This window comes from Brachyistius frenatus, unplaced genomic scaffold, assembly GCF_029030835.1.
Source record: "Brachyistius frenatus isolate BFR_SWC_R1_liver_20210118 unplaced genomic scaffold, ASM2903083v1 Contig_197, whole genome shotgun sequence".
NCBI lineage: Eukaryota > Metazoa > Chordata > Actinopteri > Embiotocidae > Brachyistius > Brachyistius frenatus.
The window spans coordinates 439,315-456,333 of NW_027210796.1; the positions used below are offsets into that span (position 1 = coordinate 439,315).

Here is a 17,019-nt window from a genome sequence, read left to right on the forward strand (position 1 = left end):
AATGCAATGTGATTAATTAAGCCTGGATTTTACCCTGGTCTGGAGCAGGCTAGTTGCATAGAAAATCTCTAGTAATTTATGTACTGCTGCATTCGTGAAACCAAAACATGGCTTAAATCAGGCAGGATAACTAGAAATCCTGGCTGAACTACTCGGGTTTTGTGAAACAGCCCCAGAGGTGTACAAATGTTCCTTTATAAAGTGCTTGCTGGATACATATTTTCGAAATTTCTATGAAATCTTTTTAGACACTTCTCGGTGCACCGTGGACAATGACGCTCTTCTAGTGATCTAATTTCTTTCATTTGTTTTACTACTTCAGTGGACATAATGTAAAACTATGTCAAATGTTTTATTACAAAATGAAATGTCCAAATCAGACAAATAAAAACTGGGTGTCAAATTCAAAACAATGCAATAGCAAGTCAAAGGTAAGACAAAATAATACACAATATTTATTAAATGAGCATAACAATTTTTGGATTTTCTAAATGCAGATTGACCTGAACTCCATGTTACTCAATGTCATTTCATCAGATTGCTTAAAAATACACAAGCATGCAGTCGAAAATTTTATCTGATAATTAGACAGAAATTGTGGCAATTGTTCTTATCCTTTGTTGAAAGAAATACAAGATCTATACAGGAGGGGATCTACAGTATAATTTGTATTCAACATAAAGGAAGCTAAACGTAACCAATTGGAGTAGCAGTTTACAGGTTAAATATAGCGAGATGACCATATATGAATAAGAATAACACAAAAATAAAGCTTACATGACAGGTGGACATTTCATTGGTCTAAGAAATGGGGACAATTTGCTACGATGCACTTTTTAGTTACTACAGACAAAGAAAATAAATATAAGTTCACGTGTTTGATGCACTTTGTTCCACAGCGAACAGCTGTTCGCTCTTTGGTCAGCTTACTCTGTCATACCAGTGCGACGAGCGGCGCAGGAGGCGGCTCCTCGGCTCTGGAAGCTGATTGGTCGAGAGACTTGCGTTACTACACGCTTCATAGACTGTACGGTAGTGATTTACAAACGTCCCCATACCTCCCCACCTTGTCACAAAGGGATACAGAGAACGCACATGTCGACTTATGAAGATTTGTCGAGCTCACTGGACTGCCCTTCCGAGAATTCCCAGTGGCGACAGGGCGTTTGCTTTGTACCCCGAGGAGGCTCTTACGGGAGGCCATTCACATAACTCCGCCGCTCTCCTGCAATTGATAATTTATGTCTTAGTTACTTAGTTTGAAGTGAAAACAAATCATACCGGAAATCCGTTGACTGCTTTCAGAATAAAAGACAAAATGGCACATTTGAGACAACTTTGGAAATTGGCTATAACTTAAATTACTATGATAAGGACAAAAAAAAAAAAAAAATGCACATTGTAATTAGATAGATAGATAGACTGTATTTTTTGCAGTGTGTGGTAATAACATCAAATGTTATCTGTACAGCAAGTAATTCAAGACCATATGTTTTTTAGTATTTTTTTGTATTGCAATGAATTATTCAAAATGGGATCACGGTTGAGACAGAATTTTTCCTTACTTCATAAAGCAAAAATAAATACAACGTATTGTTCATATACATACTTAGGCTATTATAATTAAAAAGTAAAGTGTCAGTAAAAAAAATAAAAATACAATTGACTATTCGGGAACTCCGAACACATTCAATTATTGCACTAGACCTAAGACGACTGACTACAAAATATTTTTTTATTTTGAAACTAACCGGAAACGGATTAGCTTACTCCGTGCACAGGTCCGCCGTGTGAAGTTGCAGCTCTTCTCGCCTCTGTGTGACACTCTTGTGTTAGTCGCTGAACACGTCGCCACGTTTCCTCGTCAGGAGCCGGCGTGGTGAACAGAAACCGGTCAGAGAGGTGAGTTCGAGTCAGTCCTGCTGATCATAGTTTGTTACAGTGTGCATAACTCAATTAATGAGTGGAACTTGATACGTACGTGTTGACCCGATCCCGGAACTGACCCATAATGGTTGCAGTACAGGTTAAAGCAACAAGTTACAAAATGCAAACTCAAATCAACGTGGTATTCCTGCAGATTTTCATTCTGTGCTGTTGTTGTTTTGGGGTACTCAGCAGCTGAATTAGTGTTGCTTCTGGTCTGTCAGCACCATCTGCTCATCACCAGCTCTCCCAGCAGCAAACTTAAGTTGAACGTCCGATTGTCTCTCTACCGACGCATGTCATGACTCACGTTCTCTTTGATTAAAACGCGGCGTGGTCAGCATTCTGTGGCTACGTGTCTTTCCCAAACAGGGAAGGTGAAGCCATGTTCAGAATCCTCAGGCACCACGGAAAGAGGACGCCGAGCCTTCTCGCGGGCCAGCGGCGCTATGAGCACCACAGGGCCATCATGGCCATCCGCCGCGAGGACGTCAACCCCTGGGAAAGGAGGGCGCCACTCGCCCCGCGCCACATCAAAGAGCTCACCAATGCCGGCGTGAAAGTCCTTGTCCAGCCGTCCAACCGCAGAGCGATCCATGACAAGGTGAGGCGCCGAACAGTGGAAAGAAACTTCCTTTAATTTCAACTCTATTTCAGGATAGAAAAAAGGAGTTGGGACCAGAACCTGACTTTTAGGAATTTTACCACTTTATTTAAACTTTCACACATAATCGTGTTAGATTAACTGTTAGAAACTGTTGTTTCAAAGACCAAAACAATTACCTCAAAATCACCATAGTCGTGAGCGTTTCTGCCAGCTTTCCTATTCAACGCATACTTCGCTTTCAGTACTACATGAAGACCGGAGCTGTCGTTCAGGAGGACATTTCAGAGGCATCACTGATCATCGGAGTGAAGAGGCCACCGGAGGAGAAGATCATTCCGAGGAAAACCTATGCTTTCTTCTCCCACACCATCAAGGCTCAGGAGGCCAACATGGCGCTTCTGGAGGACTTACTGAAGAAGGTAAGCCCTAAATATTAATGTGCTGGTCCTCACCCCCATACAGCACACTGCTAATTGAAAGATATGTTTACTTACGTTTATAGTGAGATATTTTTGCGGAAACTTTCTTCCTTAGCCAAATTCAGAAGGCTATCACCAGTTCTGTATTTGAATAAATAAAAAAAATATTAAAAAATGGGTACAAAATATGTCATGTAGGATTTATTAGTGAATGACTGCTGTAACTGAAGCTTTTGAACCACCAGTTGATATTGTGGATGTGTTTGTGGGACACATGGTCCCTCTGTGATTTTCATAATAATGTGCGCCCAGTGTACTATGTATACAGTGTATGTATCCTATAGACTGTTTTTATTTTATTGGGTCTCAGTTTTTACAAAACCAAAGCAAAGAAAATCCACTTTTGTTGGCACACAACTTTGCACAACAGAATGGCAACATCCCTCTGTTGTGTGGTGGTGTTTTTCCAGGACCCAAATGCAGGCTCACAGACTCGGGTATCGGTTCCAAAATACAATCTTTATTTCCATAAATAAAAACAAACAAACAAACCAAAAGGTGGCACCTACAGTGTCCACTTGCTTCCAAGTCGGGAAGGCAACTCAACCGACTGATCCAGGGAGACATGGCTGGCAGGGCAGCCGGCGGACCAGCAGACAGGACCGCTGGAAAAAACAGAGTCTATAATCCTCCGAGTCGGGAGGGCAACTCCACCGACTGGTGACTCCGACAGGTAGCACTGCAGGTGGAACAGGAGCCAGAGGAACAGGAACAGGACAGACGGGTGACTAACTAATGAACCGACAACCAGAGGAGTGCAGGGGCAGGGTACATATAGTCCGGGGAGGTGATCAGGGAGATGCAGCACACCTGCAGGTGGTGATCCAGGGTGAGTGGCTGCAGCTGCTGGGACCGGTGAGGGGCGTGGCCACGGGAGGTGAGGAGAGGAGGACACAGAACAAGCAGACAGGGGACTGAGGGGACACAGGAGGAGAGGTGATCGGGGGTAAAACAGAGGAAACAGAGGAAAACAGGACTCCTGACACCCTCGTTGTCACCCTTTTTTCCCCCCAACCTTGTAGGAGATTCTACGTGGCAATGAAACTCCAACAAAGAGCCAAATAAAATAAGGTTTTTGTTCCTTCAGAGATATTGTAGAAACATACCTGTACAGCATGGTATGCTCTGTGAAAGAAGGACCGGCTCTTCATGTTAGATTTTAAGGGCTTATTTCAAAGTAATGAAAACATAGCATTTTTTTTAAAAAATTTTAATTTTAATTTTCATGTGACTAATGAAAACGTGATTATGAAAATTATATTTCTGCTAATAGATCATCATGAATGTTACACACTGAACCTTTAAATGTGCAGGTTACTAAGAGAATCCAGGCTGTGCAGGTAATAAAGAAAATGTGTCGATGCTTTGTCGTAACCTGCTTATTGTAAATGTGTGCATTCTTGTCCAATATTGTCATGGTTATCCAAGAAGGATGGAATCAAGGGCAAGTGCGCTTAGTAGTAGAGGGTTGAAGACATTACCCCGCTCATCTAAGAGGCTTCTTCACTTCTGACTGACTGTTGGGGGAGTCACAGGTATTTAGACTCTGGCGTCGTTGGCTCGGCTGTTGACATCACTTGGTTGTGATGTGCCATCAACAGCTGTTGAGAGTTGCGGGGCCGTGTTGAAACAACAATCGTTGGGAATCATGTTAGTAAATCTCCTGCGAAAGGGACGAAAGGACAGCATTTTAGGTGGGGGATACGTGGTGTTGCAGACCTCCTCCTATGTTGAGTGATGTTTTTTTGGTTTTTTTCACTTTTAATGTAGATGGCCTCCTTAGAATATGTTTTGTTGTTGTCCTTAAAGGAGTGACCCTGAGTCTTGACCTTAAGATTTGTCCGTTTGTTGTTAAGTCATGGGTTTTTGTAAGGGTTGTTTAGTTTCATCATGGAGTTATCTTTGCATTAGACTGCATACACTAGATTGCTTTCCTTGTGTTAGAGTGTGCCAGCTTCCAGACAAAAGCAGTTTTGACAAGGCTTACCTCTTAACTTGAAACCATTCGAGGTCGTCCAACCTCATGAAGCTGGTTAAGATATGGCCAACACTGTGGAAAGCTATCATAAAGGCAAAACAATGGCTACTTTGACGAATCTAAACACATTTAGCCATGTCATCAGTTTTGTTCAATAAGTTGGAAAATTGTAAAAATAAAGAAAAACCCTTGAATGAGTGGGTGTGCCGTAACCATTGACTGGTACTGTATAGATGAAACTCAGAGCTTCCTATTCAGAGCTTTTTACTACTTCCACTGCTCTCACCTCCTGTTTTTAACACTGATACTGTACTTATTTATTAAATGGATAATTTCTATGTTTGCTGCTTTTAAAAGAACAAACAAAAAAACAACAGATTTAGATGTTGCACATAAAAAGCCTTCCAGGTACTGGAGGGGAATATGCTTTTTCAGCCAGTGGAATGCTCTTATGTGACATATCTCTCCAGGACATTTTTGACTGATAGCAATTAAAAAAAGAAAAGAAAAAAAAAAGGGCAAAGTAGAAGTAACATAATTTAAAGTGGTGAAACCTGTGCCTACTTCAGTAAGTTTAAATAAAGAGATTATTAGAGACTGTAGATGTAATTTGGATTGCATTTTGCAAAGCAGGAAGAAATTTAGAGCAACTTATTAATATGTTTGGAATCAAGTCAGTGGTGCAAACTAAATACTGTGACCAACTTCCACACACTGCTAAGAGTTGGGTTAAAACATTTCTCAAATGCACAAGCCTCCTTCCAATGAAATGCTTCGTCAATGACATCCATACACAGTAATTCCAAAAAGACGGAAATGCTCTGACCAGGTCTGGATGTTAATTTCCAATCAAATTCAGAGTCGCCCCCAAAGTCAAAGTCAATTTTGTCTTTTCAGGAAGTTCGTCTTATTGACTACGAGAAGATGGTCGATCCTAACGGGTACCGGATCGTCGCTTTTGGTCAGTGGGCCGGTGTTGCAGGTATGAAAAAAATGGCCAGGTTTTGCTGCTGAATCAAAATCTATTATTGTTTACGCTCTAATCAACTTTTACCTAATTATAAGGGAAGTCCAATCCACATCGCAAATAAAGTGTAAGTTTAATTTAATCAAAAATCCACAAAAACAACAATATGGTCAACAACAATATCTCTTTCGAGCTATGAATACCTACAACTCCAATCAAATCAGGAAAAACTGTCAATGCAGGTTTCACACCTGCATTTCCTCTCGTCACTTTGCATTAACATGCCACCCGTACATATTTATACAGTAAAGGACATGGCCTCTGGCTATTGCACAATCAACTTGTACAGATATGCTGTGTGTGTATGTCACTATCACATTCAACAGATCTGTGCATTCTGCATTTCAACTAATGTTATTATTAATAGTTTATGAATGTTTTTTCAGACATTTCACTTTTTTAATTTTGTTTTTACATTTTATTAATGTTTTTCTGTTTGCACTTCATCCTTAGTCCACTGGTTCTGCATAAATAATTTGTGTATTGATATCTGATCAGACAATGGCGATAATAATAATTGCAAAAATATTCAAATTGCTTATTTTTTGACTAATAAGTTCTTACCAAAGTCCTCCGCAACATGCACAGACCTCAGCATTCAGAGTACGTAATTGTGAAACATTGCAATTGCATTGCACCATTCATGCATGATTTCATTTGATCATTGATGACCTACATTTGCAACCAATCTGGTGGTCAGAAATGCAGTAATGTAGCTTCATCAGCTTCTTATCGGGTGACAGTTTGGGATTCTATTTCCAGGAAATTTACAAAACAGAAATCCAGATTTCAAACAGTTTAAAGATTCAGCTTTGCAAATATTTGGTTATGGAGTAAATATATCAACACTTGTGTTAGCTAGGTACACATTGTCATTTGGTTAATGTAAATGTACTCTCACTGTAAGCAGCACTGTTTGCTGACAAGAAAAAATATTTTTATGAATTAAACATGAGCCTGCTGTGGGAGAGAGACATGTAAATTGCAAAACAAAAAGAAAAGGTAAAAGGAAGAAATGAAATTGTTTGTGTGCTCATGTTGAAGTTGGATTTAATGAGAATTTCTCCCTGTTTTTTGCAGGAATGATTAACATTATGCATGGACTGGGACTGCGCTTCTTGGCTCTTGGCCACCACACTCCCTTTATGGTAACAGAGGCCATCTTTCATAAATTCGATTCAAAACCAAAACTGTATCATCATAACTGCAGTGCACTTAATAGTTTCTTTTATTTTTTATTAACATTATTTCTTATTTAACCTTTGCCTAATCCTGTTGACAGTTTTGGCCTTAAATCTGACACAAATGCTACTTCCTGTTTTTCACGTGTTTCGTATCCCTCTGTTGTTTACAGCACATTGGAATGGCTCATAACTACAGGAACGTCAGCCAGGCCATCCAAGCTGTGAGGGATTGTGGGTATGAGATTTCCATGGGGCTCATGCCCGAATCCATCGGCCCTGTCACATTTTGTTTTACTGGAACCGGAAATGTCTCTAAGGTACACAAAGGTTCAGTCAAAAAAGTCAGGTTGAGGATGACTTTTGGGGAAATTGAGTCTCTTATGTGACTAGTTTCTTTCCTGCAGGGAGCCCAAGACATCATCAATGAGCTTCCTGTTGAATACGTTGAGCCTCATGAGTTGAGGGACGTCTCTGAAACGGGAGGTATGACATTCTTCGGCATTAATGGACTCATCCTTATGAGAGTGTAGAGTCAAACTGTAAAAAACGCTACACCAAAGCAAAATAAACCAGAAGCTAATGTATTTGGTTCCTCTTTCCACAATTTATAGATCAGTTTGATTATCTGTTTTGAGACAGTATAGCATAGGGACACACAACGGACAGTTTAAAAAAACAAAAAGAACAGTTCGATCTGAAATTTGGTTGTTTCATGCTTTTCGGGGTAAAGGCAGCCTGGAGCAGATTTTAGGAGCTTTTGTTCCCTCTCATCAGTTAGCCAAAGAATATAATACATTAGCATGCTAATGTCAGTTCATGTATTTTCAACTGAAAGTAGCACTCAAATGGTAATTTAATATGGCTACAGTAAACATGCTAATAAATTTACTGTGACTAACATCAGACTAACATTTAAGCACGATACGCTAATGTAAGTATGTTATCGTGCTCACATTTGGCATGATATATGTACGGAACAAAGGCAGCTTTCACAGCTCCATATCTTGATAACATGTTTCTTGTCAGATATGACCAAAGTGTATGCCACCGTTTTGAGCCGACACCACCACCTGGTGAGGAAGAGCGATGCCATCTATGACCCATTGGAGTACGAGAATCACCCAGAACTGTACACGTCGGACTTCAGGACTAGTGTGAGTTTCTTAGCTTCTGTGCCACCACCACCCCAGCCACCACCCCTTCACCCCTGTTACAACACTTCTCGTCAACCTCCCATCTGTTCCTGTCTGTCACTCAGAGGCCTCTATTTCAGTCAGCAGTATTAAACATATTCTAAGGTTGTGTTGGTGTGTCAAAGCACGTGCCACAGGGAACGTGTTGCTTATTTGTGTTGACTTAATGATTATCTTAATCATTACCATTAATTGAAATTGATTTTTATTGAAGTTTTTTTTATTTAAACAGAAAATGTTTACTTTTTTAATTTTTTTGAACGGAAAATAAGTTTTACAATAACTTATCCAATCTGGCATTCGATGCTGGCTCTCATAATATATCACAAAGAACAGAACATCGTCAGAGGAACATCCCATTAAGAAATGTTGTCATCAATGGTGTCATCTTAACCACAGGTCGCGCCCTACACAACCTGTCTGATCAACGGTGTCTACTGGGAGCCCCACACCCCCCGACTCCTCAGACGACTGGATGCCCAGAAGCTTATTAGACCACCCAAACCCTCATCTACAGCAGACGAGGGATCACCACAGCTGCCTCACAAGTAAGAACACTCCGACCTCTGAAGAATTTCAAAATTTTTACAAAGCTGTGGTTCTGTTGGAGGTTTCTTCCTGTTAAATGGGACTTTTTCCTTCCCCGTGTCAGGTTTTTCTCCCTTAAAGGGAAGTTTTTTCCTCCCAAGATTATGTGGGAATTGTTGAATCGTTGGGTTCCTCTGTATAATGATGTAAAGTTCTGTTGTACGGACTTTACTGTGTTAAGTGCGATCAAATAACCTGTGTTTGGATTTGGCACTATATAAATAAAATGGAAGTGAATTGAATTAAAGTATGAAACATTATTAATATTTATTTATGGGAGCAGCAGCTCACTGATATATGCTATATGGAAAGCTAAAGTTAGCATCGACATTGCCCATTAATCTTTAGGTTGGGGGTTCGATCCCCAGTTCTTCCAGCCACACGTGCCGAAGTGTCTTTGGGCAAGACACTGAACCCACCAAGTTGCTCCCATTTACTATAAAACAAAATTGTTGGTCTTTTTGCTTTGTTTATTTGGCGCTAACTGTTCGTTAGTGGTAAGGATTAGCAGAGATGCCCCTCAGTTGTTCACAAAGCCAGTATTTAATCCAATATTTTCCTATTTGTTATCAGCTTTATGACATATGACAGTGATGTACCTGTCACACTGAAGGCTGGATAGAAATTCTTGTGAACGGATGGAACACCCATGTTTGTCCATCCTGTATTTCTACATGAATCAAATATCCGCCTGCATGTTTACATGTTTACAAAGTGACAGTTGAGCATGTCGCTTGACCTCACGAGCGCTGTCTCTTCTCTCTCTTTCTACAGGCTGCTGGCCATCTGCGACATATCCGCTGACCCTGGTGGCTCCATAGGGTTCATGAGTGAGTGCACCACAATTGATAAGCCTTTCTGCCTGTACGACGCTGACCAGCACATCGATCACGACAGGTACGGTGCAAAAAGCTTAATGATGTCACAATGTGTCCTCATGCCAACATTACGTGCATGTTTTTGTTTGGGTCAATGTTCCTTGAGTCAGAAAAGTGCTTTTAGTCAGCTGATCCGTAGGCTTTGGCGGTCACGTAATTTGTGTCGCTTTGTTAGTTTGTCCTAACCAGGACACTTAGATTTTTTCATTTTTTTTTATTCAAATGAAGCTTTCCTGGAAAAACATTGACTGAAATATTGAGTATTTAATTATTTTCTTAATCAAATGTCTGCACCATTGTTCTATCCCCTGATTTGATTTCAGTTTACGCCACAAAAGAATCATAAACTGTCGTGAATATTTGGACAGCTCGATCGTTTTTGTGCTTCAGGCTCCGAACTTTATCTCTTCACTTTTAAGTAAAGGATATTAGACTATATAGACTTTATTAATCCCACAGTGGGGGAATTTAGTCGTCACAGCAGCATAGAAACACAGTTATAAAAAATAAAAAAGGTGCACACAATAAGAAAAAATTACAAATACGTATACAATAAAATAAGAAATAAATATAATTTTTTTGAAATTTGTATATATTACAATAATATACCAAGTCTCAGCTTTAGTTAAGTAGCTTTACATCAGCAGAAAAATAACTTGTTTAACTGTGTTAGATTTAACCCCCAAATCAATTCCCAGGGGTTTACATCTTGTGGTGAATCATATGAGGTTCTGGTCTTCTCTTGATAGTTGACAAAAAAAGAAAACACATTCACCTCCATCCTGCTGAACTTTCTTGGCATGATGTGCAGGCCTTTTCCTCACCATGGCTGATTTTTTTTAATTTTTTTTATCGTCAGCACTTTTTCTCCTTTGTCCACCAGTTCTTTTGCCATTTTCTAGTTTTCTTGTGAGCATCTGTGTATTTTTTCCTATATTGATGTAAACCCGCTCATATTAAAGCTGAGACTTGACACAGTATCCATTATTGTATTTCATATTGAAAGTGCTGAATCAGACAGCCTAAAAAACAAAACGTGTCACTTTCCAAATACAGGAGTGGATCAATAAGTTATGAAACACTTGATCAGCACCAAAGTTTCACATGATTTTGTGAGCAGTGGTCCGGGTGCTTTGGCAATGTTTGACGCACATGAAACTTGAGCAGAGAGCACACATGAAAGTTTGTGACAAATTATTTGGGGAGCAGAGAGAAATAGCAGGGAACCAAATCCGGCTAGTAGGAGTGGTGGGGAGTAACGATTGTGTTACTGTGGGCAAGAAAAGGCTGCGCTTTCAAAGCGCTGTGAGGGGGCGCATTTCTATTTTGAAGAAACCAAGTGCCATTGCTTCAGGTCATTTACACTAAATGTTGTCCCTCATGCCTCAGAACCTAACAGTAGAAGTGGAGTTGGACAGTCTGACCCTGGGGGACAAACTCACGGTGCACCACCCCCATGAATGATAAAGAAAAACCCACCTGGTTGCATGTGTGACCCGATGCACCTTTTCCGGTTTTGTAACATTCCCGCTCCTATGGAAATGGACATTTCTCTCATTGCTTCATCGCCACAGGCTTCCTGAAGCATTTTAAGGATCTGTTACTCAATTTCAGAGTTTGACAAAAAATGTTGATGCACGCCCTCTTTTCCACTGAGAAATTGCAGGGTACCAATGCTCACAAAAACTTGCATAACTCGGGTGCTGATTTTGATCAAGCAATGGAATTTGTAACACATTTTATGGGTTATGCCTTCGTCCTGTTCCATGCACATTATGGTGCTGTGCATCGTTTGAAAGCAAAAGGAGCAGTCTCAGAATGTATTCATCCACCCTCGTAATTATGGTCTGGACTTTGGAAATATATGTTAGAATGTATAATAGGATGGTTCAATTTTAAAGCAAACTGTACTATCACAGTTGACGGTAAATGGTCTGCCTCCTATTCACCCACTCAATAATGCATTCACACACCAATGGCGTCAGAGCTGTCATGCAAGGTGCCTGCCTATCATTGGGAACAACTGTGGGGTCCAGTGTCTTGCCCAAGGACACTTTGGCATGTGGACAAGAGGACCTGGGATCGAACCGCTAACCGTATGATTAGTGGCTACATTAAATATACAGTACAAATGTTAAGGGCAAAGGGAAGGATACAAACAGGACGATGTGCTGCTAGACAGGTATCGGAGTGAGAGGACGGACATCATCTTGATAATCTGAGAAAAAAAAATATTTTTCTTGATTTCTCTGTGTTGCATAAATGTGTTTGCTTTTTTTCTAAAGGTTGAAATAGTATAACTTTCACAAACCTACCAGCTCTTGAGTGTAGATCTGTTATACGCCACACTCTGTAAGAATTTGAGCCATTAGCAAAGCTGTTACCAGACCAGTTGCTGATGTCACTAGTCAAAATATTTTGACAGCACCCAAGTGCCAGGGTCTTATGGAGCTCCAGAGAGGCTCTTCTGAACTATCTAATGTGATAAGCATCGCCCTTCTCACCGAGATCTCTGGACAATGTCTCGTCCCTCAGTGATGCCACTTTTTATGTGGATGTCTACTCAGTGTTGATGGTAAATGTATTCAATTGAAGTAATTCATTCCTTGGTGTGCTATATTAACTACAAAAGCTGAGTTTGTCAGCAATTTCATGCTAAACTTAGGTCCTACATGTACCAGGATGCATTGCGTACAAGCACTTCGACGCCTAACCCCAAAATACCAAATCTGTGCCCTTGTACCACCAACACAATAACAAAAAAAGATAAGCAGACAGACAGTATTGTTTGCAGTGAGGAAAACCCCAAGAGACAAGGTGGTTATGCATCAGGAAGCTACTAGTGCTGATCATATACTGCAAAATGACCAGTTTTTGTGAACACAAACTACACAACCTGTTGAGAAAACCGCTCGTCCAGCGCCGCTGTGTAACTCAACCCTCGTCCACTTTGTCGGCCAAACATAGTTAGGTTACAAAAATAGTCACTCAGTGTTCATCTGTTCCCTCAAGCCCTGTTGCTTTTAGTTGTCCTTTTCAGTTTATTGTCGCTTTCCTGGGAAAAGGTCTCCAGTATACCGCTGTCCAAGTTGGGAGAAATGTTCATACATAGTAATGGTCATCGGAAACCGCTTCCAACAAACAGTGTCTCTTGGCATCAGAAGGTATTTTGAACAAAGGAACCACCCGCTGTTTGCTATTGGCAGCTCCGTTTTCTAGATGGTTCCCGCTGGCCAGACCCTCTTGCACGGCTTCAGCAGCCGCAGCCGCAGTCTTTGCCTCGCTCTGCTGCATTTCTTGACTGTATACTCTAGCTCAAATGAATGCAAGTCATATCAGTCAGCCGAAACATTATAAAATGTATCCCCGTCCATAACATCGTAACCCCTCTAGATTTTGGGATGCCGTTTTTGCTTTTGGAAACATACATATAATTGCAATACAAGAGAAGAGTCCAGGTTTTTGTTGTGGTGTGACATCTGAAGTGCCCCCTGGCAACCCAGACTACTCAATTAGCCTGTAGTTCTTCCAACCACTGAACACATGAAATGACCGCCAAGATGCTAAAAGAACTTAGGAAGGAAGCCGAGGAATTTTTTTGCTTTAATTGACTACTTTTACACATTAATTTTGATTAGACATCCACATAGAAAGTCGCAAGTTTTCCTTTTTAGGTGCCATGCGTCATTGTGACATGTCCCTCGTGTCATCATTGCCAGTGATCTGCCCTATCTCCACTATGTCATCAGCAGACTTGCTAACGGAATGGGAGTTTTTTTCTGATGGTGAAATGTAAATAGAAAAAGAGCAAAGACCTGTCATCAGTTTGTGTCATCCATTCTGCTTTATGAACTGCACAATCCTCGGCCCTCTGTTGGGTACACCGAGCTAAAAGTAATACATAAGAATTGTTATTTGCACTACTCTAAGAGGTGTTTCTGTTTTTTAGTCTGCCCTTAATAGGTGGTGTCGATCATGGATTATAAATAAAGATCAACGACAAAAGTACAAGTTCACAAAAGTGAAACCAGAATCTTCACAGTAGTGATTGGACGATTGAGATGTCATATTAAGGTCCTGGCTTCTGTTTGACCCAAATGTGGGACCGACCTAAACATTGATTGTCTGTAGCTCATAGCGTATGACCTGGGGTGGAGGGGTGGTATTGAACTCCCGCTTCTTGTCCACAATACGCAATAAGCCTGTCTGGTTGAAATGACATCAACAGAGAAAGATGGCAGTTCCCATTTCTATTGGTGTACAGACCAAACGCGAGGCGAACATCCACATTACTCGCACGAGTACGGGCGTTAAATATTTTCAACTTCGGCGGACGCAAATGCGCGGACATTCGCGTCTTTGCATTGGCTTTGTATGTAATCGCTAGGGATCAGACATGTACTCGATCAACTACAACTCGCGTTGATTCATTTCTGCGTTGTTTCAATCAGGTTTCTTTAAAATATCTTCAGCCGAATTACTCGTAACTCTGCTTCTGCCGGTTTGCCTCTGTATGTCCTTTTTTTTTTTTCCCATCGGCCCGCTCCTACCTCGTTCAGATATCTTCACTCAGCTGACCGCTTTCAGTGAGAACATAGTGTTAGGCTGAATGCATATTTCAATGTGGACTGTCTGCATAAATCATCCAGCTTCCTACCATCAGTTTATTTAATAAAACAATAACCCCCCTCCCCCACACAGACACACACAGACACACACACACAGACACACACATTATTTGCTGAACAAAATACAAAGTAAAGTATATTATTATTTTTATAAAAAATTGTATATGACGAGCCTGACATTTTTCAACAATAACAATAAATATAGCAACTTTTATATATATATAAAACCTGGTCTGTAAATAGTTCTCTTGCTCTTGTGATTAAAAACATTGCTCTGAAGCTCAATTCTGGGGCTCTTCTTTAAATATCTTTCTAATAAAGAATACATTTAGCGATTTCTAAACGACCCATATCAATAAGCAACTTCCAGTTACTTTGCAACCGCTTCTGGTTTTAGCACTGCCCACTCCCGGATTGAGCCCCGCCCCACCCGAGTACGGATACCGATAATTTAGTTGGTTTAACAGATACAGATACAGATAATGCTGTAATCGCTCATCCCTATTCGCTCCGCGGGAGTAATTCGCTTCGTGTTTGGTACACAGCATAAGACACTTCTTGGGAGCTTTCATGTCATACGTGTCTGAATATAGTCTCTGGGGTAGATAAAATAATGGAAACACAAATCAATATCACAAAACACAACACGATTCATAAGAATGATATAATGCTGAGTCAACATTCTAAAAAAAACAGTCTCAAGAAAAAACTGCACATTAGAACCTGCATGAAGACAGGATTTATTGCAAGATTGCAGTAACTTGAACTACGACTACCTAATATAACAAGTGAGTGTCATGTAAGTGTAAACAACACAGAATATGGTCAATACGGTCTACAGGATGAGTAGTTGTTGGCAATGTACTAAAGGTATCAATCAATAAGCAATATTTTGTTTGTGGTCCCGGTAGTGTGGAGGGAAACGGAATCCTCATGTGCTCCATTGACAACCTTCCTGCTCAGCTCCCCATTGAAGCCACAGAGTACTTTGGAGACCGGCTGTTTCCATACATCTGGGAGATGGTAAGACATCTGATTTTAAAGTAAGGAGACAACCTGGCGATGCAGCTGGGTTTCTGTCTCTCTATCTGGTGCTTTCTGCTTGTGCCGGGCTTTCGGTTGAGCTTGCTCTGGGAGAGAGCTGTGACAGGTTTCACATGGTGAATAAAAAGTCCCTGACAGCCATGACTAATTTTCTCGTCAGTTTCTTTATTTTTGGTAAATTTCTCTCATTACCAGCTGCCTTCAGACGCCACCAGATTGTTGGAGGAAGAGGAGTTCAGCCCGCAAGTCAGAGATGTAAGTAGCTTAAGGGGAGTTGTAGTAAAAATGTATCACTGGATTTGCTATAGAAGTATATATCTTAAATTTCTAATTTAGCAATTTACCCATTGATTTCCAGCTGATGTGTGCATAAATGAGCAGCAAATTCATGTGTCTTTATTATCTCTGTATAATTTGACATTTAATATACCTGCATTTTGAATTAGAAGCAAGTAATATGTTGAGTATATGTGTCATTTTAAAACAAGTGTTACTTAACATACAGACTCGGGGCTCTACTGGATAATGTGACTATTCTCTAGGTCATGACTTCTAGTTATATTTAATTCTGATTAGTTATGTATTTCAGTTTGGCATGTCAGATAGCTCTAAATAATAGGATGACCATGAGCCAACGCTGCTTTTGCCATGCAGAAGCATTTTAGAGACAGAAGACCATTCACACATCCACAGCCTTCATTACCTCCTATCTTTATTCATATATTGTAAGATTTATTTTACTTTTGTGGAGAAAATTGAAATAATGAGGAGTTTTGTGAGATTTGATGCCACCTTTTAAATTTTTTTCATCCCTCAAGGCTGTCATCACCTCTAATGGAGCATTAACCCCAAAGTTTGAGTATATTGAAAAACTTCGAGAAAGAAGGTACGATTCTTTTGGACTGTAACTGTATTCAGTATGTATGAACTGTTACTAGCTATATTTGGTGTCAATTTTAGGTTTTAAAATGGTCTCAGTAGAATGTTTGATATTTGTGTTTGTATTTGTTGATAATTTGGAATATTTCTCATTTAAATGTTCATAAAAACTTTCAAAATGTTACTTTGGTACACACCTGTTCCATCTGTGAGTTATTGCAACCAAACTAAGGATGAAATGTGTAAAGATTACGAGACAGGTAACATTTGCCATTTGTTTCTTATGTTGTAAAAGCTAGCTTTCGAAACTGCAGAGGTCATTAGTCACAGTTTAATAACTCACTAAAAGTTTTGAAATATTTGTGCTTTTTAGTATCCTGTTTTGTTATTCCAGTCTTTAACTCTTTTTTGTAGCATTGCAGTTTGTCATGTTTTAGCACCCTCTAGCCAGCAGTGCTTAAAGCTGGAGTCCCAGTGACTAACTGTCACCTTGTGGTTGTTCCTGCACAGTGCTACCCTCTGGTGTTGGCATTAACACCTTGCATGGCCTGCGTGCTAATAGGCCACCGTTGCTAGCCAACTGCAGAAGCTGGGAGTTTGCCCTTGGG

The 17,019-nt window shown here is 40.3% G+C and overlaps 1 protein-coding gene across 1 annotated transcript in view; it reads left to right on the forward strand.

The window, feature by feature from the left end:
- Positions 1-1,776: 1,776 nt before the first annotated feature.
- aass (aminoadipate-semialdehyde synthase) overlaps positions 1,777-17,019 on the forward strand; it is a 40,397-nt gene continuing 25,154 nt past the window's right edge. Inside the window, exons 1-13 of the mRNA XM_069718726.1 lie at positions 1,777-1,902; positions 2,299-2,530; positions 2,776-2,952; positions 5,888-5,972; positions 7,098-7,165; positions 7,372-7,518; positions 7,606-7,684; positions 8,228-8,355; positions 8,794-8,942; positions 9,757-9,879; positions 15,400-15,511; positions 15,728-15,787; positions 16,351-16,418. Of these exons, the coding sequence (XP_069574827.1) occupies positions 2,312-2,530; positions 2,776-2,952; positions 5,888-5,972; positions 7,098-7,165; positions 7,372-7,518; positions 7,606-7,684; positions 8,228-8,355; positions 8,794-8,942; positions 9,757-9,879; positions 15,400-15,511; positions 15,728-15,787; positions 16,351-16,418 (1,415 nt within the window). The 5' untranslated portion in view covers positions 1,777-1,902; positions 2,299-2,311. The remainder of the gene's footprint in view (positions 1,903-2,298; positions 2,531-2,775; positions 2,953-5,887; positions 5,973-7,097; positions 7,166-7,371; positions 7,519-7,605; positions 7,685-8,227; positions 8,356-8,793; positions 8,943-9,756; positions 9,880-15,399; positions 15,512-15,727; positions 15,788-16,350; positions 16,419-17,019) is intronic.